Genomic DNA, 26428 nt, shown 5'->3' with positions numbered 1-26428 from the left:
CGGCTGGGGACCGAGTACCATGGGAGGGCCACCGCCATAAGGTTGCGGAAGGATTCTGTCTCCACCAGCCTAAAAGGCAGCATTTCCAATGCAAGCAGTCGTGAAATGTGAGAATTTAGGACTGTGGCCTGTGGGGCATTAGCTGCGAATTTCCTCTTTCGTTCAAAGGTCTGGGATATAGACAATTGAACGCTGCGGTGGGACGTGGACGAGGACGTTGACGCTGTTTTTTGAGAAACTGCCATAACAAGTGAAGACTGAGAGGAGTGGGCATCTTTACATGCAGTATGGACAGGGGATTGCCTTGCACACACAACAGGGGGTTCTATTGCTGACACTGGTCGTGGACTCTGGGGTTCGCCCCACAAAGTTGGAAGACCTACCGCTTGTACTGGCAACGTCCCTCGTGTTGGTGTTACGGGGAACGGTTACTCGCCTTCTGTCTGCGGCCACCACACTGCTTCTTCCTGCCTGTTGGGGTACTCTGCCTCCCTCCCCCTCTGTGCTGCTGGCCTCACTCTGCATGTCCTCCTGCCACGTTGGGTCAGTTACTAGATCATCCACAACCTCCTCCTCTTCCACTTGCGCATCACGATCCTCCTCCTCACTTCCTGGCAATTGTGTCTCGTCATCGTCCACCTCTTGTGACAAATTGCCAGCGTCGACTTCCTGTGGCCGTGGCTGTTCAAATATTTGAGCATCGCTACATGGGATCTCTTCTTCCACCACTTCAAGCAGAGCAGGTGAGGGGCACAAATATGGAAATGGACCAGTGAACAGCTCTTCAGAGTGTCCTAGTGTGGGATCAGTTGCTGTCTGACGACACTCGGCATGGTGGGAGGAAGGAGCATCAGGGTGAGGAGGAGTATGCGGTCGAGACTCATGGCTACTAACATTTGACCGTGTGGAAGACAGACCGGAGGTGGTGGTGTTCAGGTAACTGAAAGTATTATCTGCTATCCAATTAATAACCTGTTCACACTGATCAGTTCGCAATACTGGTGTTGTTCTGTGCTTCCCTAGTAATTCGGTCAAGAAGTGGGAGCGAGAAGATGTGGCTGTTGGTTGTGGCACATTTTCACCCTGGCCATGGCCCCGTCCTCTGCACGCACCATCACCAGAACGTCCAGTTCCACGTCCCTTGCCATGCGCCTTGCCCATTGTAAAGGAAGTAAAATAGCTTACACTCGCACTATCAATGGAAAAAGGGTAATAAAAAGTAGATTAGAACCGTGGAAGAGGAAAACCACAGTTCTATTTCTCTGGCCTACACCCGACTCTTTTAAACAATCAGAACAATCAGGGATAAACTATTCCTGTTTTTCTTTACGGAAAAAATACCAAAACCTGAAAAATAGAGATTTTTTACCTTGGAATGGCAAAACCACAGTTATAATTTACTGGTGTATACCAGACTTTTTTAAATATATAGATTTGCGGCTGAACAGTGAGCGACACACTCAAACTGTTTGTTTTTAGATACAAAAGGCCCAAAACTGGATACTACAGAGATTTGACCCGTGGAAATGCAAAACCACACTGGGATTTGTTGGGCCTACAACAGACTATTTTCAACAGATATATTTTTGTGTCACAACAGTCAGGAGACACTACAGTTTTTTTTTAAGGCCAAAAAAGCGAAAAGCAGGATAATAGAGATTTTTTACCGTGGAACAGCAAAACCACAGTTATAATTTACTGGCGTATACCAGACTTTTTTAAATATATAGATTTGCGGCTGAACAGTGAGCGACACACTCAAACTGTTTTTTTTTTAGATACAAAAGGCCCAAAACTGGATACTACAGAGATTTGACCCGTGGAACTGCAAAACCACACTTCTGTTTCTGTGGCCTATACCAGACTCTTTTCAACAGATATATTTGTGTCTGAAAAATCAGAGACACACTTTTTTTTTTGGGGGGGGGGCAGCAATAGGTTAATAAGATGGGTATTTGTACAGTCTGACTGAGGGGAAAAAAAAAAGAGGATTTAGATGAAAAAAAAAGGATTTTTCCTGGCCCCCGAGACCTGGAGCTGAGTCCAGCAATTTCAGAAACAGGAGCACACAGGACTGTAATGCAGCGCTTGCTGGTATAACCACTGCATCTCCTATACAGCCTGCCTGCCTGGTATCTGGGATGGATATTAGTCCAGAGAAGGACTGTTTGTTTGATCTGGCAGCCTTTACAGACCCTACACTAACTATTTCACAGGAAAAATCTCTCCCTGGCTCAGCAGCGCTGTCCCTACACTGTCTAATCCGGAGCGACGGTATCCAACATGGCGGCGCCCGGTTTTAAATACTCGAGGTGACGCTGAGCGGCCAGCCAATACCTGTAATGCCCACAAACAACATGGCTGCGGCATGACAGTGACTGGCTGGCAATCCCTGCATTTTCATTGGCTCTGTAAAGAGCGCCAAACATACAGGGTGGAGACCAGAGCTCCCGCCCGAGTAACCCGGAAATGCTCGGTGCTCGCCGAACATCCCGAGTAGCGTGATGCTCGGGCAAGTAACGACCAGTGTCGAGCATGCTCGCTCAACACTACTGATAACACCTCTACATACATCTGATACCACAGTATCCACCTCACAATAGATGATGTCATAGCTCATCTCCTCCTTCTGTACAATGAATAATAACACCTCTGTATACAGCTGAAAACACAGGATCCACCAATCACAATAGGTGTTGTCACAGCTCACCTCCTTCTCCTGTATAATGACTGATAACACCTCTATATACAGTAGAGAACACAGTATCCACCATTCACAATAGGTGATGTCACAGCTCACCTCCTCCTCCTGCATAATGACTGATCACACCTCTATATACAGTAGATCACACAGGATCCACCATTCACAATAGGTGATGTCACAGCTCACCTCCTCCTCCCCCTGTACAATGACTGATAACACCTTTATATGCAGTATAAAACACGGGATCCCCCATTCACAATAGGTGATGTCACAGCTCACCTCCTCCTCCTGTACAATAACTGATAACACATTTAAATACAACTGATTACTCAGGATCCACTATGCACAATAGGTGATGCCACAGTTCACTTCCCCCCCCTCCTGTACAATGACTGATAACACCTATATATACAGTAGATAACAAAGGATCCACCATTCACAATAGGTCATGTCACAGCTCACCTCCTCCTCCTGCATAATGACTGATCACACCTCTAAATACAGTAGATAACACAGGATCCACCATTCACAATAGGTGATGTCACTGCTCACCTCCTCCTCCCCCTGTACAATGACTGATAACACCTTTATATGTAGTAGATAACACGGAATCCACCATTCACAATACGTGATGTCACAGCTCACCTCCTCCTCCTTCTGTACAATGAATGATAACACCTCATTTTACAGCTGATAACACAGGTTCTCCAATTCACAATATTTTAGGTCACAGCTCACCTCCTCCTCCTCCTGTACAATGACTGATAACACCTCTATATACAGTAGATAACACAGGATCCACCATTCACACTAGGTGATGTCACAGCTCACCCCCTCCTCCTCCTGTACAATCACTGATAACACCTCTATGTACAGTAGGTAACACAGGATCCATCATTCACAATAGGTGATGTCACAGCTCACCTCCTCCTCCTGTATAATGACTAATAACACCTCTATATACAGTAGATAACACAGGATCTACCATTCACAATAGGTGATGTCACAGCTCACCTCCTTCTCCTGTACAATAACTGATAACACATTTAAATACAACTGATTACTCAGGATCCACCATTCACAATAGGTGATGCCACAGCTCACTTCCTCCCCCTCCCGTACAATGACTGATAACACCTATATATACAGTAGATAACAAAGGATCCACCATTCACAATAGGTCATGTCACAGGTCACCTTCTTCTCCTGCTGTAAAATGAACGATAACCTCTATATACAGTAGATAACTCAGGATCCACCATTCACAATAGGTGATGTCACAGCTCACCTCCTCCTCCTGTACGATGACTGATAACACCTCTATATACAGTAGATAACACAGGATCCACCATTCACAATAGGTGATGTCACAGCTCACCTTCTTCTCCTCCTGTACAATGAATGATAACACCTCATTTTACAGCAGATAACAGAGGATCCACCATTCTCAATAGGTGATATCACAGCTCACCCTCTCCTCCTGTACAATGACTGATAACACCTCTATATACAGTAGATAACACAGAATCCACCATTCATAAAAGATGATGTCACACACAGCTCACCTCCTCCTCCTGTACAATGACTGATAACACCTCTATATACAGTAAATAACACAGGATCCACCATTCACAATAGGTGATATCACAGCTCACCTCCTCCTCCTGTACAATGATTGATAACACCTCTATATACCGTAGATAACACAGGATCCACTATTCACAATAGGTGATGTCACAGGTCACCTCTTCCTCCTCCTGCATAATGACTGATAACACCTCTATATACAGCACACAACACAGGATCCATCATTCACAATAGGTGATATCACAGCTCACCTCCTCCTCCTCCTGTACAATGACTGATAACACCTCTAAATACAGTACATAACACAGGATCCATCATTCACAATAGGTGAGATCACAGCTCACCTCCTCCTCCTCTTGTACAATGACTGATAACACCTCTATATACAGTAGATAACACAGGATCCATCATTCACAATAGGTGATGTCACAGCTCACCTCCTCCTCCTGTACAATGACTGATAACACCTCTATATACAGTAGATATCACAGGATCCACCATTCACATTAGGTGATATCACAGCTCACCCCCTCCATTTCCCTGTACAATGACTGAAAACAGCTCTGTATATAGTAGATAACACAGAATAATGGCTGTAAATATTGGATGAAGGTCATCCCAACCCACCAATTTCTATGAGATCATTCTACTATTTTACGTATATGAGGGTATCCTAAACCCCCCTGATGTTAGGTATCGGGTGAATTAGATTGGATTTCACCATGCCTATTATTCCAACAGAGAATAAGCTGCCACCAGACTTTTTTCTCCCCTCTTTATTTAAAGGGGTTGACATCTTCATAATTGAAAAATTGCGATGTGCTTGTAAAAAGAAGCAACTTTGCAATTTACCTGTTTTTAGTAAATATTAGGACTAAGAACTAAGTAGATCTCTACTGTAACCTGAGATTAAGCTCCTAGTTACCTCTATCATCTTCGAGAGTGGTCTCGGTGAGGGTCACCATACAACGATTTTGTGGAGATTTACAGAGCTCATGATGATGGCCGGAACAACTGTTTGTGTTGATTGCGTAGCATACTTCACACTCCAGGGCGAAACCTGTGCGGGAAAGAAAAATCACATCTCAGTAAACTATACAATGGATTGGGCAGTGGAGGAAGACAAATGACTTGGTATTGATTGGTATTTATGACCTGTCCAACAACCTGGACACATTACAACTATCGGTCTTGACTCTAATGGACATGAACCTAACCCTAAAAGATTTTCTGAACCAATTTTGAAATCTTCTTTATAAATTTGCACCCTGACTTCATTCCCATGCACTTTGTGCTGCTTGTTTTTATTTTCAAGTGATTGTTAAAAGTTTAGATTCCTTTTGATACCTTCAATGGTGGCTCCAGTAGGCAGGAGTTTGGTGCCTAAAAACAAATTAGGACTTCTAGGTCCGTTTTATACAAAACAGAAGATGAAAGTCTGATTGTAGAACTACATTGAAGTTCTCCAATCAGTACCAAGAAAATATTTTGAACATTTCTGAAGGTTTATGTAAATGATGTTCACCCAAAGTGAGGAGTCTTTCAACCTACGAAGGTCTAGAAGCCCAAATGTATTTTCCGAGAATAGTTTACCAATACACACGCCTATAAATGTATAGTTTTTATTATTTTAAGGTCACATGTGACACATTTTACTCTTTGGCTAAAGGTCTGTCCAGAGGCATGGTTGAATAATTTTGACGATCTCCTACATAGTTAAATAAGTTGAAAAAAAAACGTGTTCCTAAAATTGAACCTTCTCTCAATCAACTTTCTCTTACTTCAGGGAAAGATACTCAATTATTTGGAGGCTACATTTGATAAGTTTTACTCTTTGGGTAAAGGTCTGTTCAGTGGAAATGTTGAAAAATTTTGTAGATCTCCTACAAAAATGTCCATAGGTTAAAAAAAATGGTCCATTAAGTTTTATATTAACACGAATATGTTCTTTTTCAGTAAATATTAGGACTAAGAAATAAGTAAATCTCTACTGTAACCTATGATTAAGTTCCTAGTTACGTCTATCATATTCGAGAGTGATCTCGGTGAGGGTCACTCACCATACAACTGGTCCATTAAGTTCAACCTTTCTCAATCAATTTTCTCTTAGGTCAGGGAAATATACTTTGCTATTTTGAGGCCACATTTGACAAGTTTTACTTTTTGGGTAAAGGTCTGTCCAGTCACATGGTTGAATAATTTTGTTGATCTCGTACAAAGTTACATAGGTTGAGAAAAATCACAAGTCCGTCAAGTTCAACTTTTCTTGATCAATTTTCTCTTAGGCCAGGAGCAGATAACTCCAGGTTAATGAATAATTTGTGTTCCAAAATAAATAGATTAGAAAACATCCATGCTTTCTGGATAATTTCAGTCTGCGGTTTTGGAAAAACACTGTTTTTTAGAAAAGAATAAAGAAAATAAACCTTTCAAGATAATTTTGTCAATTGGGCTTTTGGGAAGGTAACTCTTTTGTAGAATGTTTTTAACAATACGATAACACAACCCAAGAGTTTCTGGCAGAGCATAAAGTTAATCTAGGATTAATAAACCGGCTTCAGCTGTCGATGACTCGTTGGGTTTTAAGGCACCATGGAATAGTTCAACCTTGTGGCTGTGCCGCTGAGTCACTTCTCATGCAGAAGCCGTGAGTCGGAGTAGTCAAGGAGTCCAAGGTCAAGAGCCAGAAGGAGATGTCAAAAACATCTCTCTCTCTCTCTCTCTCTCTCTCTCTCTCTCTCTCTCTCTCTCTCTCTCTCTCTCTCTCTCTCTCTCTCTCTCTCTCTCTCTCTCTCTCTCTCTCTCTCTCTCTCTCTCTCTCTCTCTCTCTCTCTCTCTCTCTCTCTCTCTCTCTCTCTCTCTCTCTCTCTCTCTCTCTCTCTCTCTCTCTCTCTCTCTCTCTCTCTCTCTCTCTCTCTCTCAGCTGTCTATCAAAATACTGACAGCTTAGCACACCCCTGCACAAGACTGGACGACTGAGCAGTCACCCACTGCTTCCAAGACACACTGAGGGGTGGAATCGTAATAGTGGCATCTTACCATCTTAAAGGAGTTTATGGTTCTTTCATGGTTGTGTAAGGACCTTCAGGAGTACTGGGGGCATAACTGGAGGGTGGTGGTTATTAAGCAGCATGGTGGCTCAGTGGTTTGCACTGCTTGTGTGCAGCGCTGGGGTCCTGAGTTCAAATCCCACCAAGGACAACATCTGCAAGGAGTTTGCATGTTCTCCGTATGTTTGCATGGGTTTCCTCCCATGCTCTAAAGACATACTGATTGTCAGCCCCAAGAGTGACAATGATGTCTGTAATGTGCTGTAGAACATGATGGTGTTATATAAGAAAACATAATAAATAAGATAAACTGATCTATGTATTACGAAAGAAAAGTGCTTAAGGGCAAGATTTCACTAAAAATCTGAGACTTGTTCATTGTTTCAACACAGTTGTCAAGCAGTGGATCCATAACAATAAGAGCTGGATCAAATGAAATGAACAGAAAAAAGAAATATTTGGACTCTTTCATCTATCACAAGCCTTATAATTTTCAATATCTTCTTCTCCTCTCTCTTATTTTTTTCTTGTAACAAAAAAAAAAAAGAAGAAAACCATGAAATTCTTGGCAGTGTAAACACTGGATCCTTGCCAGGCTGTGGACACGTGCTATGATTTCCCTTGTGTTTGGCACGGCTGACAGTCAGGAAAGAAGTCAGCTATTTAGGTGGCATGTGCCAAGAGCAAAATGTTTCCACATGTTTCTACAGAGCAATAAGAACACAACATTGAACCGTAGATTGGTGAAAATGACTAAAACTACAAGTCAGGGTACAAGAAGTAAGTCACGTAGCACAGATCTGAATTACAATCATTTAATGAGCTGCTCTCACCTTCACCTTTGATGTTCATTGGCACGAATAAAGAACCCGACCAGAAGCTGGAGGGAAAAGTTCACACAAATTAGTTGGTCTATACATTGTGTCACGCATGCAGGTGGCGCACGTGGTTCATGAACCCACTGTGCCAGGGGGCCGGGCTTACCTAGGAGGGGCATAGCTAAGCGGATACCTGGTGTTCACTGGAGCTCCTGATGGTGGAGTCAGGCCAAAGCTGCTGGTAGCCGCCAGGTACCACTCCTAGGCAGTCCCCGGTACTGCAGCTACTGACCCCAGGGGTCAGGTACTCTGACACGGACTGGACTCGGAGTAACTAGCAGACAAGACTGGGACTCCATTCAGTCTACACAGGTCATTTATCCTCGGGCAGAACGGATACTGACACGGAGTCACAAAAAGGGCTAGATTCGGATCGTGGAACAGGCTCCGACAGTACGGACTCTGGAACTCTAACCAGGACTGACACAAGTTGCAGTTTCTACTACTGAGAGAACAGTTCGGACACTGCCAGTACCGCTTCAGGGTTCAGGTTTCACCAGTGCAGCTTCAGGGTTCAGGTACTGCCGGATGCAGTTTCAGGGTTCAAGTACTGCCGGATGCAGTTCCAGGTTCTGGCTCTGGCTACACAAGGACCAAAGATTCAGATTCAGGCTCTGGCCACATAGGGACCAGAGGATTCAGGTACTGGGACATGGCAACTCACTAGTTGCACAAACACTCACTAATGGGAGAGCGTTGCTCAGGCACCTCCTTATTGAGGAGGGTACCTTTTATATAAGATGCCTCCTAGCTATTGACTTGGGGCATTTCCAAACTACGCACATTGCCCCTTTAAGAGCAGGGGAGATCATGCTCACACTCTCACACTCTTAGACAGGCCACCATGATGTCTGTGCGGCATGTGACAGGGAGGTGAATGTGCCGAGAGACAGGGAGGTGAGTGTGCAGCCTCAGCTTTGAGTATGTAGGCGTCCCTGCATGTAAGGGGAACCGTGCAGGGGCGCCAGCATTAGAGATACACATTACATTATCATTAACCTGAAGGATCTTCTGCTAAAATTGAAAATCATTTATTACTCTTGATTGTCATTTGGTGGAAGGAATGGGACAATTTGGGACAATGTTTCGTGTTGAGACACATAAGTAATTTTTTTCTGATCTTAGAATGAGACTCCATTCAGGCATTGGATCACACAACCAGAGATCATTCTTTAAAAAATTGGGGATTTTTATCCCCTTTCCTATCTTTTGTAGGATACAAGGAAGGGGGGGCTTCCCTCTTTTTTACCCAAAATATGATGATTATGTAGAAGGGACAAGTGTTGGTAGTTGCAATTAGTGACAGACAAAGATGTTGGACTCCTACACTCTTTGAAAAAGTATTGGAACTCAGAGCTATCATCAGCAAATGATCTACTGTTAAAATCAGCTTTTATGTTGAATGTAATTTTTAAATATTATTTGTATTACTTTTCTTAATTTTTTATTTAACGGATTATATTTAATAAATAAAAATGCAATTCTCACACTGGCCACTAGGGCTATTCTAGATTTATATTTCTTGCTGTTTCTAGAAATCCATATAGACATTAGCAGCAATAGACCTGCTTAGACTCCATGTTTTATATTGAAGCATCGAATGAACAAAAGCAAAGGTCATTGTGAAGAGTGGGAAAGTAGGGTTAGCTGTAACATCACCCATTGTGTTTGGCATGGTGGATCCTGTTATATCATTTGGGTATAGAGGTGTTATCAGTCATTGTACAGGAGGAGGAGGTGAGCTGTGACATCACCTATTGTGAATGGTGGACCGTGTGTTATCTATTGTATATAGAGGTGTTATCAGTCATTGTACAGGAGGAGGAGGAGGTGAGCTTTGACTTCACCTATTGTGAATGGTGGATCTTGTGTTATCTACTGTATATAGAGGTGTTATAAGTCATTGTACTGGAGGAGGAGGTGAGCTGGGGCATCACCTGTTGTGAATGGTGGGTGTCCTATGTTATCTACTGTATATAGAGGTGTTATCAGTCATTGTACAGGAGGAGGAGGTGAGCTGTGACATCACCTATTGTGAATGGTGGACCCTGTGTTATCTACTGTATATAGAGGTGTTATCAGTCATTGTACAGGAGGTGGGGGTGAGCTGTGACATCACCTATTGTGAATGGTGGATCCTGTGTTATCTATTGTATATAGAGGTGTTATCAGTCATTGTACAGGAGGAGGAGGAGGTGAGCTGTGACTTCTCCTATTGTAAATGGTGGATCTTGTGTTATCTACTGTATATAGAGGTGTTATCAGTCATTGTACAGGAGGAGGAGGTGAGCTGTGACATCACCTATTGTGAATGGTGAATCCTGTGTTATCTTCTGTAAATAGAGGTGTTATAAGTCATTGTACTGGAGGAGGAGGAGGAGGAGGTGAGCTGGGGCATCACCTGTTGTGAATGGTGGGTGTCCTATGTTATCTACTGTATATAGAGGTGTTATCAGTCATTGTACAGGAGGAGGAGGAGGTGAGCTGTGACATCACCTATTGTGAATGGTGGATCCTGTGTTATCAGTCATTGTACAGGAGGAGGAGGTGGACTGTGACATCACATGAATGGTGGATCCTGTGTTATCATTTGTTGTATTCATGCTTGTGATGATAATGAAACTACTGAAAAGTATTCTAGACAGCACAGGAAGCATGCATTTAAAATAGCCCCATTTACCAATGTGAAAATTGCAAGATTTTGTGTTTAAGATTATGATCTGAAAAAATATACAAAAACATTATAATACTAAAAGAAAAATACATTTAACACAATATCCTCTTTAAACAATAGTTCATTTTCTGATGATACTTTCTGTTTAAAAGACACTAGGCCGAAAAATATTTTTTCCATAAATTGCCACCACCAGTTGTTAGATAATCTCTTGCACTTTCTAAAAGTTTCCATAGCTGCAGTAGAAGCAGAACTTGGTCAAAATCCTTTAATCCCTGCACATGCGGGATGTTAATTCGTTTACTGGAGTCAATGAGGAGGAAGCCACTCAGAAGACATGAAAAAAGCCATGATAAAGCCTATTCGATCTGCCTCAACAGAAGTTGTCAATCACTGTCTTCCTTTTTGTGCCCCATATCCAGTGAAGATTGGTGTACGTATCATACCCTAGCCACTTTGGCATACTTGCCCAAAAATGTACGAACGACAGATTGGATGGGCTTTGGGCATCACCTTAACCACTTAAGCCCCGGAGCATTTTTCGTTTTTGCATTTTCGTTTATGCTCCCCTTGTTCCCAGAGCCATAGCGTTTTTATTTTTTGGTCAATATGGCCATGTGAGGGCTTATTTTTTGCAGAACGAGTTGTACTTTTCAACGCCATTACTAATTTTACCATATCCTGTACGGGAAAACGGGAAAAAAATTCCAAGTGTGGTAAAATTGCAAAAAAAGTGCAATACCACAGTTGTTTTTTATTTATTTTTTTTACCACGTTCACTGAATGCTAAAACTGACCTGCCCTTCTTATTCTACAGGTCATTACGAGTTCATAGACACCAAACATGTATAGGTTCTTTTATATTTAAGTGGTGAAAAAAAATTCCAAAATTTGGTAAAAAAAAAAAATAAAAAAATAGCGCCATTTTCTAAGACCCGTAGCGTCTCCATTTTTCGTGATCTGGGGCTGGTTTATGGCTTATTTTTTGCGCGCCGGACTGACGTTTTTATTGATAACATTTGGGGTAGATCCGATGTTTTGATCGCCCGTTATTGCATTTTATTGCAATTTTGCGGCGACCAAAAAACGTAATTCTGGCGTTTAGAATTTTTTTCTCGTTACGCCGTTTACCGATCGGATTAATTCTTCTTTTATATTGATAGATCGGGCGATTCTGAACGTGGCGATACCAAATATGTGTATGTGGGTTTTTTTTTATATATTTTATTTTGAATGGGGCGAAAGGGGGGTGATCTAAACTTTTATATTTTTTTATTTTTTTTTATATTTTTAAAAACTTTTTTTTTCTACTTTTTGCATGCTTCTATAGTCTCCATAGGAGACTAGAAGCAGCAACTATCCGATCGCCTCTGCTACATACAGGGGACGAGCAGGTCCCCTGCATGCAGCAGAAATGGTCCTGTGCTATGAGCGCCGACCACTAGGTGGCGCTCATAGCGACAAGATCATGACAACCACAGGCGTCTGCTGCAGACCCTGGGTTGTCATGCACGCCCATCGGCGACCCGCAATCACGTGACGGGGTCGCCGGTGGGCGGGGCTTATGACGCGCTACCCGGAAGCGCGCGTTAAATGCTGCTGTCGGAGATTGACAGCAGCATTTAACATGTTAACAGCCGCGGGTGGATCGCGATTCCACCCGCGGCTGTTGCGGGCACATGTCAGCTGTAAGAATCAGCTGACATGTGCTCCGTTCAGTGAGGGCTCAGCGCAGCAGCCCTCACTGAACGGGGGGATCGCAAATATGCGTACTAATACGTCCCCGGTAAGTAAGGGGTTAATTAAAGAGGTTGTCCACTACTTTATCACTGATGACTATCTTTAGGATAGGTCATCAATGTCTGATCGGTCAGGGAACGACACACCCGGCAGCACCCCCTGTAGACCAGCCGATCTTGGTGTTGGCGGCGCAGGCCGGAAAAGCTCAGTTGCGCATCTGATCCATCTTATGATAGTGGCCACGGCTGGGTAATGCACATCCACCTCCTATTAATTAAGGATAGGTCATCAATGATAAAGTTGTGGAATCCTAGAATGTTAGAGTTGGAAGGAACCTCCAGGGTCATCGTGTCCAACCCCTGCTCAATGCAGGATTCACTGAACCATCTCAGATAGATGTCAGTCCAGACTATTTGAAGACTTCCAATGAAGGAGAACTTCTCAACACTTCTCATGGCAGCCTGTTCCACTCATTAACAACGTCCTTAACTTTTACCCTCAATTGTTCCATCTCCTTAACTCCAACTCTTCTACTTGTGGAAGCAAAGATACCTTTTGAAAGGTAGTTTCGAGAGAAAAATACTTTCCATGAGGTTTCCTTTAAAGGTTTTGACCCAAGCTGGTTAATCAGCTGAGTTATGAGATGTCATTACTTAGGGAATGTTAATTTCTTAAGTCCAGGAAGGTTATGCTCTCCAGTCTCAGTTCATGACTGTATGTACTAAGTTATAGAGTGTACTTAGAGTTTTCCTTCAAGACATTGATAAGAGGTCATACATATTTTCCTGGTAGCTGGTGCAAAGATTGTTAACCATGATCTATTGAATAGTCTCGATGACTAGTTCTACTCAATACCTTGGGAGGCTGTCCTTTACTCTCCCATTCAGCCACCCAGCCCTAGGCATCTTCTTAGTTTGCTTGATGGTAATGTGATCTGTTCCAGTAGGTAAATCTGGAAATACAGGTTTGAGTCTTGAAAATGGACTATATTTTCACTATTTAGCCCTCGTGTATTTTCTGCATACAAACGTCTATCGAAACCTACTGTAGTTGCAAACAGTTTCGTTCCCATTCTCTTCGCAGAGTGATCTCATTGGTTGTCACCTTCTATAGAGTTCTTTTACAGTAATCATTCACTGACAGACATAAGAGCCAGAAAACTCATTTCCCTCTTTTGGACTTTCCAAATCAAAAGGGTAATTTACTAAATAGTAAGAGAATCTCTATTTCTGTCAATCCAATAGTAGAAGAATGTGTTTTCAAGGCTTTAGTCACAATGTATCCTCACTCCTCTGGCCACATATTATTTGAAAATTATAGTGTCCTTTTCTCTTTCTACATGTGGTCTTCAAAGTATATGAGAATTACATGAGATATTTATCTTTTCTATTCCAAATTACTTATCCTTAAAAGGGTGGTCCGAAATCCAAATTCATTTTCAACCTAAATCCTTATCTAATGCCATAATCTAAACTATTTTCTAATATACTGTAATTAAAGATTCCCTGTCCTTTGCTAACTACACTAACTGCTTTTTTTTCCTGCTTCTTTTTTGATGATGCTTTGTTTGAGAATCCCATTTCATCAGGGGCAAAGGCTGCAGTTCCCTAAGCATCTGTCCCTTTCCTGAAATGAATCATCATCAGTGACATTTTTTTCAGAGGCTTGGTTAGCCACTGCGTGATGTGCACTGTGCAATGTACAATGACTACGCATTCTCTCACCAGATTAGATCAGCAGTTAAGAGCCAGTAAGAGAGTGCACTGTCAGTTCAGGGTGTCAGAATAACCAGAGTGCAGAGACCAGGGATGTCACTTGCAAGGGCAGCGCTGGTCTTTGCATGCTGGATATTCTGACACCATGCACTGACAGTGCGCTCTCCTGTCAGCTCACTATGGCTGATCTAAGCTGAGGAGAGAGCGCACTGTCATTATGCACAACATGTAGCCTAGCCCCTGAAATAAGCATCACCGATGATGCTTTGTTTCAGTGAGGGGGCAGAGGCTATTGCAGTGCCAGCATCCTCTACTCCTTGATGATGCCTCATTTGAGTATCCTTGCATGGACTGAGATTCTCAAACAAAGTATCATCAAAAACGAAGTATAAAAAAAAACAGTTAGATAGTGTAATGAGGGAAGGATAGGGAATTTTTAATTACAGTATATTAGAAAATAGCTTAGATTATGGCATTATATAGATAGGGATTTAGGTTGAAAATGAATTTGGATTTCAGACCACCCCTTCAACTTTTCACACTTGGATCCTACACATTGCCCTCCATAGTATCCTTTTTTTTACAGTTCATAGAAACCCTCATAATAGTTTAGTGATCTTTGCCTCCAAAACTTCAGCATTTACCATAAATTAGGCAGAAGATAAAAGGTTAGAAGAACCATTTCACCTCTATTGTTCACTTTCCATGGTGTTAGCTGCCTCACCCTGCTATTAAGTGTACTTGTCAGAGGTGTAATATGAGGCTTCTGGACATCAATATAAGCTCTTTGATAGGCCCTCCACCTGACTTGTGCCATTTGCAAAACATGAGCCAAATTAGAGTCTCCTCCAAAAATGAAAGGCACCTATCTGTAGACAGCTGTTTCGGGGTTATTTCCCTTCATTAGTACAAAGCAAGTCACTGGTTTCTAAAGTGGCTGTAATATCCTTAAGGTACCTATACACATAAGACTAAAGTCAGACTAACCTGCTGATAGCAGAGGGATATCTAAGGGGATCTCCTAACTTTCCCCTGACAGATGATGTTGGCGTCAGTGGGCTCTCGCCATTATAGCCCAGCAGCTTGTAAAAGATCATTCATGGACAGGCTTTGCACTTTCATCTAACAGATCCTAAGGGGAGCCTTGGCCTCCACAATTTAACCTCAATAGAGGGATCATGACTTACACAGGGGCCTCTGGGTTGCATCCACACAGAGGTTGCTGGCCAATGGAGAAGATTGTCAGAGGATGGACAGAAAGCCAAATCAATAGCAAGTGAAGAACGGGAACAGAATCATCAAGAAGTAGACTAGTCAAGACTTGGGTTCAGGTTAGAAACAAGAATCAAACTAGTAAAGCAGTAGCAGGGAAACTGGGTGTGAATCAATGTAAGTGAACTTATAACTGGCAACTAGAAGCAGGGAACCAGGAGCTTAAATAGTGTGAGCCCTGCTAAGGTTCATAGAAGGGAGTATTGAAATGACCAAGTACAGGATCAAAAAAATCCCAAGCTCTCTGCCGAAATGGCACCATGAGACCACAAACTGAACCACTGTACTGTCACTGGCAGAGGCAAAATCAGATCAGAGGGGGCAAGCACAGATATGGATTTAACGATTGGAGGGGAACAAGAATCTGAATCTGAATTTCAGTGGCTGGTCATTTAGTTGTATGTAGGCTAAGCCACCACCAATGGAGTCTAGCATTCATAGAAGACGTAGGAGCTCTCAGCTGAATAAGTCTTTGGGAAAGATAGCTTCTATCCAAACTATTGTTTGGCTTACAATTATGCAATGTGAATGGGGACCTTTAGTTATATTGCTAAGCTCTGACATTTACTCATAGGGTGGCTATCACAAATATGGGCCATTGAAAAACTGTTCTCCTTTCTTCTGGAAAAAAATGGTTAATTTGCATAGTCATTTTCCCCAGGGAGCGTTTCCTCGTCTAGGATATAGTCTCCTTAAGGAGAAACAATACCTGAAATTTATGTCCTAGGTACAGATATCACAGACCTAAGTCACCCAAAGCAACTCAAGGTCATGAAGTTTCATTTTCGGGTCTTCCAAAGAATAACAGATAAGCCAACTAAAGTTCCTTTAGCCTTTACGTTACAAAAAGAAACAAAGCAAGAATGCTACCTTCCTATGTATCGTATAAAAATATCCTCAGTTACAGGAAACAAGTGGTTGCTCCTCTCTAGATATTTGGTGTTGGAGGATGATGTCTCGCAGGAGTCCAGGAAGTCTCGAGCTGCATGGTGAGGACCTCATACTACAGAGATTTCTTTAACATGGAAGAAAAATATAGTCACCAGTGATGGCTGTGTAATGCTAACGAAACAAGTAGGAGACCTCTTCTAGCAGTCATTGGCTGCAGTGTTATATGAATGATGTAGATGATCCCACCATTGCAGAACCAGCAGAGGCCATCAGATTGCTGGGGAGAAGGTCAGAGAGAAAGTGAGATGATGGAACTCTATGGAACACAAAATTTTTTTTATCAACGACTATATGTAAAGGAGTACTGTGTAGAATATGTGGGAGTGTAGAGAGGGTCCCTATTAGTTGATATATATCCCCTAAAATGTTATACGATGACTGATACTTCTTTAAATCAGCGATGGTGGGATACACCTGGGATCTTTTCCCTGAGTCACATGCATGCATCTTCTCATACTCATTCCAAGTCCTCCAGACATATATTTATGCTCTCTTAAAGGGCACCATAACAGATGACATTTCAGGATCTTACTAGTATGTAACTCTATATATATACCCAGCCACAACCTGCTTGCTGGCAACCCCTCAAAACCTGCCCCAATAAGGTTTGTGTACTGGCTAAAACATGTAAAGAAGCCAAGGATAAAAATACTTCACAGATACAAAGAGGCCCCAATATCTTACTCAATTTGCCAGTTATGTAACAGGCCTCCAGTCTGTGATACCAGCTGTATGCATAGATGTAGCAGAGCTGAATGAGAGACATCACGATTTGTGATTTTTTTTTTAAAGAAACTGACTGCATCATCTCAACTGTAGAGAAGTCCAAGTGCCGACTTTGATGTAACAGAATTTGATTTTTTTAGATATTGCAGAGTTGACACGGTAGTGAATGACAAACTCAGCTCTACTATATCTCCATTGGTATTTCCAGTGGTAATAATTACTTGAATATATAACAAAATTCCCCAAAACATAAAAAAAATTGCCACCTGATGAAGAAAAGGCGAAACGTGCGTTGGGGTCTCCACGAAATTTTACATGGATGGATCTAATTATTTATTAATTTGACTCTATCTACACTATGGGTGTATACTTGTATTATACTGTTACTTTTAACATCATATCCTTTAATGTGGCACATGTTTTGAACTTATGACATGTTTCCCTATGAGCTGTTTTCCCTGTATATGCACAGCACCATGCTTCCTATTATAATGTATAATTTAGTGTTTAATTTGTTTTATTAATAAAAACATTATATTTTGGCAATGTTCTATCTATTAGTTTCAGTTTGAGCTAATTGCCCTTTACTAAAATCTGGTGAATCAGCTTTAAGAAATTCTCTTTATTTCTAATGAGTCATCATTTGTAACTTTTAGAAAAGTTGCAAAAATTGTCACACATGTACTCTGGCCACCATTCCCTTTTCTCAGAACTGATTTCATGTGCACCTGAAATGTTTTGAACAAGTTTTGTAACCTGACTATTTTTGGGCTAAAAGGTCACAAAACAGGTTAAAAAGCATCAATAAAGAATAGCTTCAGTTTCATTTTAATTTGTTAATTCATTAAGTCATGTTAATTTGGATAAAAAATAAAGTCGGCAAATGCCACGTGAAAAAAAAGTGACTTTTTTAATTTTTATCTAAAAATTAATTTATTTTTAAAAACAAATTATATAAATTTTTAAGATTTTTTTTGCACATTTTTTAATTTGCAATCTTTTTTTTTTCAGATTTTACCCAAACTTCTCCAAAGCAGAGATATAGCAGATCTGAACTTGTCACTTCTATCATGATATGTGGTGTTATATAGGAGGGAAAGTAAACTGCAATTTCTAAGCTATATAGATGCAGATGTGCTGAGTTTAATTTGTTAAAAAACTCAAAAAATTGCAAATTTGAGCTTATCTAATCTACTGCTAACTATAATAATGACACACCCAGATCTGCTATTCCTTGATACCGCTCAACAGTTAAAACAGTTATTAATTTAATATTTAAACATTAAAAAAAAAATTACAAAGTTACAAAGTTTTCATTTTCGTCCTCATTTTATCCAAACCCCTCCCATGGGATACAATTAGTGAACTGATTAAAATGTAGCTGAAGTTGAATAATAATAGGTAATCTCATCAAGGTACGCCTCATTACCTGCCGTTAGTAAAGCAGAACAGATAGCGAGGATGAAGATCATGGTGCTTCCTTCCCTCGGAGATGAAGCTGACGACGAGTGCCAAGAGTAACTCAATGAATAAAGGATCTTCGGATGAGTTCACAGAACTTTAAGACAAAGTTTCCATGTGTTCTTGTCTTGCTTCACCTTGTGTTTCCCCCAACACACCAGCTTCTTCAACCACAATGTAGCTATTTTCTGCTTTTATCCCCCAAGCGATAGTTGTAGATGCTCTTCTTCTACGAGATCAAACTGGAGAAATCTTACGTTTTTGAAATAATTCCAGATAGGTTGAGGTTAAGAGGCTACATGACATGTGTTTTTGGTAAGCAGATGTCCTGTCAAGACTTCTCTTTAAAATGATTCTTTAAGGGTCAAGGTCATATGGTCAGCCAGGGTGGAGGACAGCTGATGAAGCAGATGACATTCAAGTCCTACGAAGCAAGTGCACAGTGAGCACAAGAGGAAAGACTCAAGACTTCAAAGGGAGCAGTGAGGACGGTGCTGCTGCGTAGGAGATAATCACAGTACTTCTGGTCCCTGCTTTAGGAAGCGTACACACCCCTTGTCTGACAGGAGAGGGCTGAGTGTGCCAAAAAAATGCACGTCTGGGCAGGCTCATGCGGTGTAGCATTAACTAAGCATTTAACAGTGACTAATCATTCTGCAGGCTATAGATCAACTATATAGGAAGTAAGAGGGACAGAGGAAAATAAATATTTTTTAATCGATACATTGTTTTATATTTTGGTTCACAATCAGACTGGCCAACGGGAGAGCAGGTGAATCCCCCGGTGGGCCTCTGTGATGATTGTTAATGAGCACTGCTAACACAGGTGAATTAATATTTACAAATAAAAAGAAAATCCAAACATTCATCCAATAAACTATATAAATAAATACTATATTTACCTGTACTATCAAAATATCTACGTTCTATCAAAATATATAGTAAACTAATCCGATCGGTAAACGGCGTAACGAGAAAAAAAAATCAAGAATTATGCTTTTTTCACAGCCACATCATTGCAATAAAATGCAATAACGAGGGATCAAAACATCGTATCTACTCCTAAATGGTATCAGTAAAAACGTCAGCTCAAGGTGCAAAAAATAAGCCCTTACCCGAACCCAGATCCCAAAAAATGGAGACTCTACCAGCCTTGGAGAATTGTGACATAAGCAAAAAAAATTTTTTTTAACAAATTTCAGATTTTTTTTCACCACTTAAATTAAAAAAAAAACTATACATGTTTGGTATCTGCGTACTCGTACTGACCTGGAGAATCATATTTCCTGGTTAGTTTTAGCATTTAGTGAACATGGTAAATAAAAAACCCTAAAAACAATTGTGAAATTGCACTTTTTTTTGCAATTTCACCTCACTTGGAATATTTTTTTCTTATATGGTAAAATCAATGGTGTTGTTCAAAAGTAAAACTTGTCTCGCACAAAACAAGCCCTCGTACGGCCATATCGATGTAAAAATTAAAAAAAGGGAGAAAGGGAGGAAAAAGTGAAAACGCAAAAATGGAAAATCCCAAGGTAGTGACGGGGTTAATCTGGAATCCTATAATTGATTTGCATTTTTATTTGCAGTTATTCATGTATTAGTGAGTTTTATAAACTTTTGTAGGGCTGTCTAATAATCCAGAACATCTGATAGTCCAAGTGTTGGAGGGGTAGAAGAAGAAGAATGCAGCTCTCTAGAGCTCCAATACTAATGGTGCAATATACTGTATGCATTAAAAAAATACTAAAATTATGTAAGCATCTAATATATCACGTGTAATAACTGGTTTTCTCTCGAAGACACCGATAACACAACAAGTTATAAGATAGAATACTAATTCTGCTCTGACTTATGTCGACAACTCAAAACATTACAGACACAAAGGATCGTGATGTTCTGCCTCCAGTGATACTTAGACAAGTCCATAAAAGAAGAAGCATTGAATGATTTGCGCAGCATAAAATACCTGTCTTTACTTATAACACCCTCCATATTTATATTAGGCATCCTCTAGTGACTAACTATTATGATAGTACTCCAAATAAATGTTTAACATTCTCTTACCCTTGAGGTAAGACCTTCAGAATGATTTATAGGATACGGCCAACATTTTATCATTTTCATATAGCACTATTCTAAATTATATTTGATACAATATGTGAATATATTACATATTATATACTGATTTTGTGCTGAATCTGAGTTATATCCTAAATAATTATTCAAAGCTGTACTCACTATTCTGCTGGTGCAGTCATTGTGTACATATATTACATTACTGATCCTGAGATACATCCTGTATTATACTCCAGAGCTGCACTCACTATTCTGCTGGTGCAGTCACTGTGTACATACATTACATTACTGATCCTGTACTGATCCTGAGTTACATCCTGTATTATACTCCAGAGCTGCACTCACTATTCTGCTGGTGGACTCACTGTGTACATATATTACATTACTTACTGATCCTGAGATACATCCTGTATTATACTCCAGAGCTGCACTCACTATTCTGCTGGTGCAGTCACTGTGTACATACATTACATTACTGATCCTGTACTGATCCTGTTTAACATCCAGTATTATACTCTAGAAATGCAGTCATTATCTTGCTGATGTTGTCACTGTTTACATACACTGCTGATCCTGAGTTACATCCTGTATTATACTCCAGAGCTACACTCTCTATTCTGGTGGTGCAGTCACTATGTACATACATTCCATTACTGATCCTGAGTTACATCCAGTATTATACTCCAGAGCTGCACTCACTATTCTGCTGGTGCAGTCACTGTGTACATACATTACATTACTGATACTGTACTGATCCTGAGTTACATCCTGTATTATACTCCAGAGCTGTACTCACTATTATGCTGGTGCAGTCATTGTGTACATACATTTCATTACTGATCCTGTACTGATCCTGAGTTACATCCTGCATTATACCCCAGAGCTGCACTCACTATTCTGCTGGTGTAGTCACTGTGTACATACATTTCATTACTGATCCTGTACTGATCCTGAGTTACATCCTGTATTATACCCCAGATCTGCACTCACTATTCTGCTGGTGTAGTCACTGTGTAAATACATTACATTACTGATCCTGAGTTACATCCTGTATTATACTCCAGAGCTGCACTCACTATTCTGCTGGTGCAGTCATTGTGTACATACATTTCATTACTGATCCTGTACTGATCCTGAGTTACATCCTGTATTATACTCCAGAGCTGCACACACTATTCTTCTGGTGCAGTCACTGTTTACATACACTCTTGATCCTGAGTTACATCCTGCATTATACTCCAGAGCTGCACACACTATTCTGCTGGGGCAGTCACTGTATACATACTTTACATTACTGATCCTGAGTTACATCCTGTATTATACCCCAGAGATGCACTCACTATTCTGCTGGTGCAGTCACTGTGTCCATACATTACATTACTGATCCTGAGTTACATCCTGTATTATACTCCAGAGCTGCACTCACTATTCTGCTGGTGCAGTCACTGTGTACATACATTACATTACTGATCCTGTACTGATCCTGATTTACATCCTGTATTATACCCCAGAGCTGCACTCACTATTCTGCTGGTGTAGTCACTGTGTACATACATTACATTACTGATCCTGAGTTACATCCTGAATTATACTCCAGAGCAGCACTCACTATTCTTCTGGTGCAGTCACTGTTTACATACACTGCTGATCCTGAGTTACATCCTGTATTATACTCCAGAGATGCACTCACTATTCTGCTGGTGCAGTCACTGTGTACATACATTACATTACTGATCTTGTACTGATCCTGAGTTACATCCTGTATAATACTCCAGAGCTGCACTCACGATTCTGCTGGTGCATTCACTGTGTACATACATTACATTACTGATCTTGTACTGATCCTGAGTTACATCCTGTATTATACTCCAGAGCTGCACTCACTAGTCTGCTGGTGCAGTCACTGTGTACATACATTACATTACTTATCCTGTACTGATCCTTAGTTACATCCAGTATTATACTCCAGAGCTGCACTCACTATTCTGCTGGGTCAGTCACTGTGTCCATACATTACATTACTGATCCTGATTTACATCCTGTATTATACTCCAGAGCTGCACTCACTAATCTGCTGGTGTAGTCACTGTGTACATACATTACATTACTGATCCTGAGTTACATCCTGTATTATACTCCAGAGCTGCACTCACTATTCTGCTCGTGCAGTCACTGTGTACATACATTACTGATCCTGAGTTACATCCTGTATTATACCCCAGAGATGCACTCACTATTCTGCTGGTGCAGTCACTGTGTACATACATTTCATTACTGATCCTGTACTGATCCAGAGTTACATCCTGCATTATACCCTAGAGCTGCACTCACTATTCTGCTGGTGCAGTCACTGTGTACATACATTACATTACTGATCCTGTACTGATCCTGAGTTACATCCTGTATTATACTCCAGAGCTGCACTCACTATTCTGCTGGTGCAGTCACTGTGTACATACATTACATTACTGATCCTGTACTGATCCTGAGTTACATCCAGTATTATACTCCAGAGCTGCACCCACTATTCTGCTGGTGCAGTCACTGTGTACATATATTACATTACTGATCCTGAGTTACATCCTGTATTATACTCCAGAGCTGCACTTACTAATCTGCTGGTGCAGTCACTGTGTACATACATTACATTACTGATCCTGAGTTACATCCAGTATTATACTCCAGAGCTGCACTCACTATTCTGCTGGTGCAGTCACTGTGTACATACATTACATTACTGATCCTGAGTTACATCCAGTATTATACTCCAGAGCTGCACCCACTATTCTGCTGGTGCAGTCACTGTGTACGTATATTACATTACTGATCCTGAGTTACATCCTGTATTATACTCCAGAGCTGCACTTACTAATCTGCTGGTGCAGTCACTGTGTACATACATTACATTACTGATCCTGTACTGATCCTGAGTTACATCCAGTATTATACTCCAGAGCTGCACTCACTATTCTGCTGGTGCAGTCACTGTGTACCTACATTACATTACTGGTCCTGTACTGATCCTGAATTACCTCCTGTATTATACTCCAGAGCTGCACTCACTATTCTGCTGGTGCAGTCACTGTGAACCTACATTACATTACTGATCCTGTACTTATCCTGTTACATCCTCTATTATAACACAGAGCTGCACTCACTATTCTGCTGTAGGAGTCACTATGTACTTGCATTACATTACTAATCCTGAGTTACATCCTGTGTTATACTCGAGAGCTGCACTCACTATTCTGCTGGTGCAGTCACTGTGTACATACATTTCATTACTGATCCTGTACTGATCCAGAGTTACATCCTGCATTATACCCTAGAGCTGCACTCACTATTCTGCTGGTGCAGTCACTGTGTACATACATTTCATTACTGATCCTGTACTGATCCAGAGTTACATCCTGCATTATACCCTAGAGCGGCACTCACTATTCTGCTGGTGCAGTCACTGTGTACATACATTACATTACTGATCCTGAGTTACATCCTATATTATACTCCAGAGCTGTACTCACTATTATGCTGGTGCAGTCATTGTGTACATACATTTCATTACTGATCCTGTACTGAACCTGAGTTACATCCTGCATTATACCCCAGAGCTGCACTCACTATTCTGCTGGTGTAGTCACTGTGTACATACATTTCATTACTGATCCTGTACTGATTTTGAGTTACATACTGTATTATACCCCAGAGCTGCACTCACTATTCTGCTGGTGTAGTCACTGTGTAAATACATTACATTACTGATCCTGAGTTACATCCTGTATTATACTCCAGAGCTGCACTCACTATTCTGCTGGTGCATTCATTGTGTACATACATTTCATTACTGATCCTGTACTGATCCTGAATTACATCCTGTATTATACTCCAGAGCTGCACACACTATTCTTCTGGTGCAGTCACTGTTTACATACACTGCTGATCCTGAGTTACATCCTGCATTATACTCCAGAGCTGCACTCACTATTCTGCTGGTGCAGTCAATGTGTACATACATTACATTACTGTTCTTGTACTGATCCTGATTTACATCCTGCATTATACTCCAGAGCTGCACTCACTATTCTGCTGGGGCAGTCACTGTATACATACATTACATTACTGATCCTGAGTTACATCCTGTATTATACCCCAGAGATGCACTCACTATTCTGCTGGTGCAGTCACTGTGTCCATACATTACATTACTGATCCTGAGTTACATCCTGTATTATACTCCAGAGCTGCACTCACTATTCTGCTGGTGCAGTCACTGTGTACATACATTACATTACTGATCCTGTACTGATCCTGATTTACATCCTGTATTATACCCCAGAGCTGCACTCACTATTCTGCTGGTGTAGTCACTGTGTACATACATTACATTACTGATCCTGAGTTACATCCTGAATTATACTCCAGAGCAGCACTCACTATTCTTCTGGTGCAGTCACTGTTTAGATACACTGCTGATCCTGAGTTACATCCTGTATTATACTCCAGAGATGCACTCACTATTCTGCTGGTGGAGTCACTGTGTACATACATTACATTACTGATCTTGTACTGATCCTGAGTTACATCCTGTATTATACTCCAGAGCTGCACTCACTATTCTGCTGGTGCAGTCACTGTGTACATACATTACATTACTGATCTTGTACTGATCCTGAGTTACATCCTGTATTATACTCCAGAGCTGCACTCACTAGTCTGCTGGTGCAGTCACTGTGTACATACATTACATTACTTATCCTGTACTGATCCTTAGTTACATCCAGTATTATACTCCAGAGCTGCACTCACTATTCTGCTGGGTCAGTCACTGTGTCCATACATTACATTACTGATCCTGATTTACATCCTGTATTATACTCCAGAGCTGCACTCACTAATCTGTTGGTGTAGTCACTGTGTACATACATTACATTACTGATCCTGAGTTACATCCTGTATTATACTCCAGAGCTGCACTCACTATTCTGCTGGTGCAGTCACTGTGTACATACATTACTGATCCTGAGTTACATCCTGTATTATACCCCAGAGATGCACTCACTATTCTGCTGGTGCAGTCACTGTGTACATACATTACATTACTGATCCTGTACTGATCCTGAGTTACATCCTGTATTATACCCCAGAGCAGCACTCACTATTCTGCTGGTGCAGTCACTGTGTACCTACATTACATTACTGATCCTGTACTGATCCTGAGTTACATCCTGTATTATACTCCAGAGCTGCACTCACTATTCTGCTGGTGCAGCCACTGTGTACATACATTACATTACTGATCCCGTATTGATCCAGAGTTACCTCCTGTATTATACTCCAGAGCTGCACTCACTATTCTACTAGTGTAGTCACTGTATACATACAATACATTACTGATACTGTACTGATCCTGAGTTACATCCTGTATTATACCCCAGAGCTGCACTCACTATTCTGCTGGTGCCGTCACTGTGTACATACATTACATTACTGATCCTGTACTGATCCTGAGTTACATCCTGTATTATACTCAAGAGCTGCTCTCAATATTCTGCTGGTGCAGTCACTGTGTACATACATTTCATTACTGATCC

At 41.0% G+C, this 26428-nt stretch overlaps 1 protein-coding gene across 2 annotated transcripts in view; it reads right to left on the bottom strand.

Moving 5' to 3' along the window:
• LOC141171985 (phospholipase A2 inhibitor and Ly6/PLAUR domain-containing protein-like) overlaps positions 1-19311 on the bottom strand; it is a 52588-nt gene extending 33277 nt beyond the window's left edge. The window contains exons 1-2 of one of the 2 annotated variants that reach the window (XM_073655732.1): positions 18727-19311; positions 5217-5351 (exon numbers count right to left, since the gene is read on the bottom strand). In XM_073655732.1, coding sequence (XP_073511833.1) covers positions 5217-5351; positions 18727-18769 — 178 coding nt within the window. In that variant the 5' untranslated portion in view covers positions 18770-19311. Of the gene's footprint in view, positions 1-5216; positions 5352-8174; positions 8209-18726 lie in introns of those variants that run through there. The other variant, XM_073655733.1, reaches the window with a different exon arrangement.
• Between the last annotated feature and the right edge of the window lie 7117 nt (positions 19312-26428).

The sequence above is a fragment of the Phyllobates terribilis genome, unplaced genomic scaffold (genome assembly GCF_046119375.1).
Source record: "Phyllobates terribilis strain yellow unplaced genomic scaffold, ASM4611937v1 Scaffold_12__6_contigs__length_324123572, whole genome shotgun sequence".
In the NCBI taxonomy this organism is placed as follows: Eukaryota; Metazoa; Chordata; class Amphibia; order Anura; family Dendrobatidae; genus Phyllobates; species Phyllobates terribilis.
This window is presented reverse-complemented; position numbering and strand designations above follow the sequence as displayed.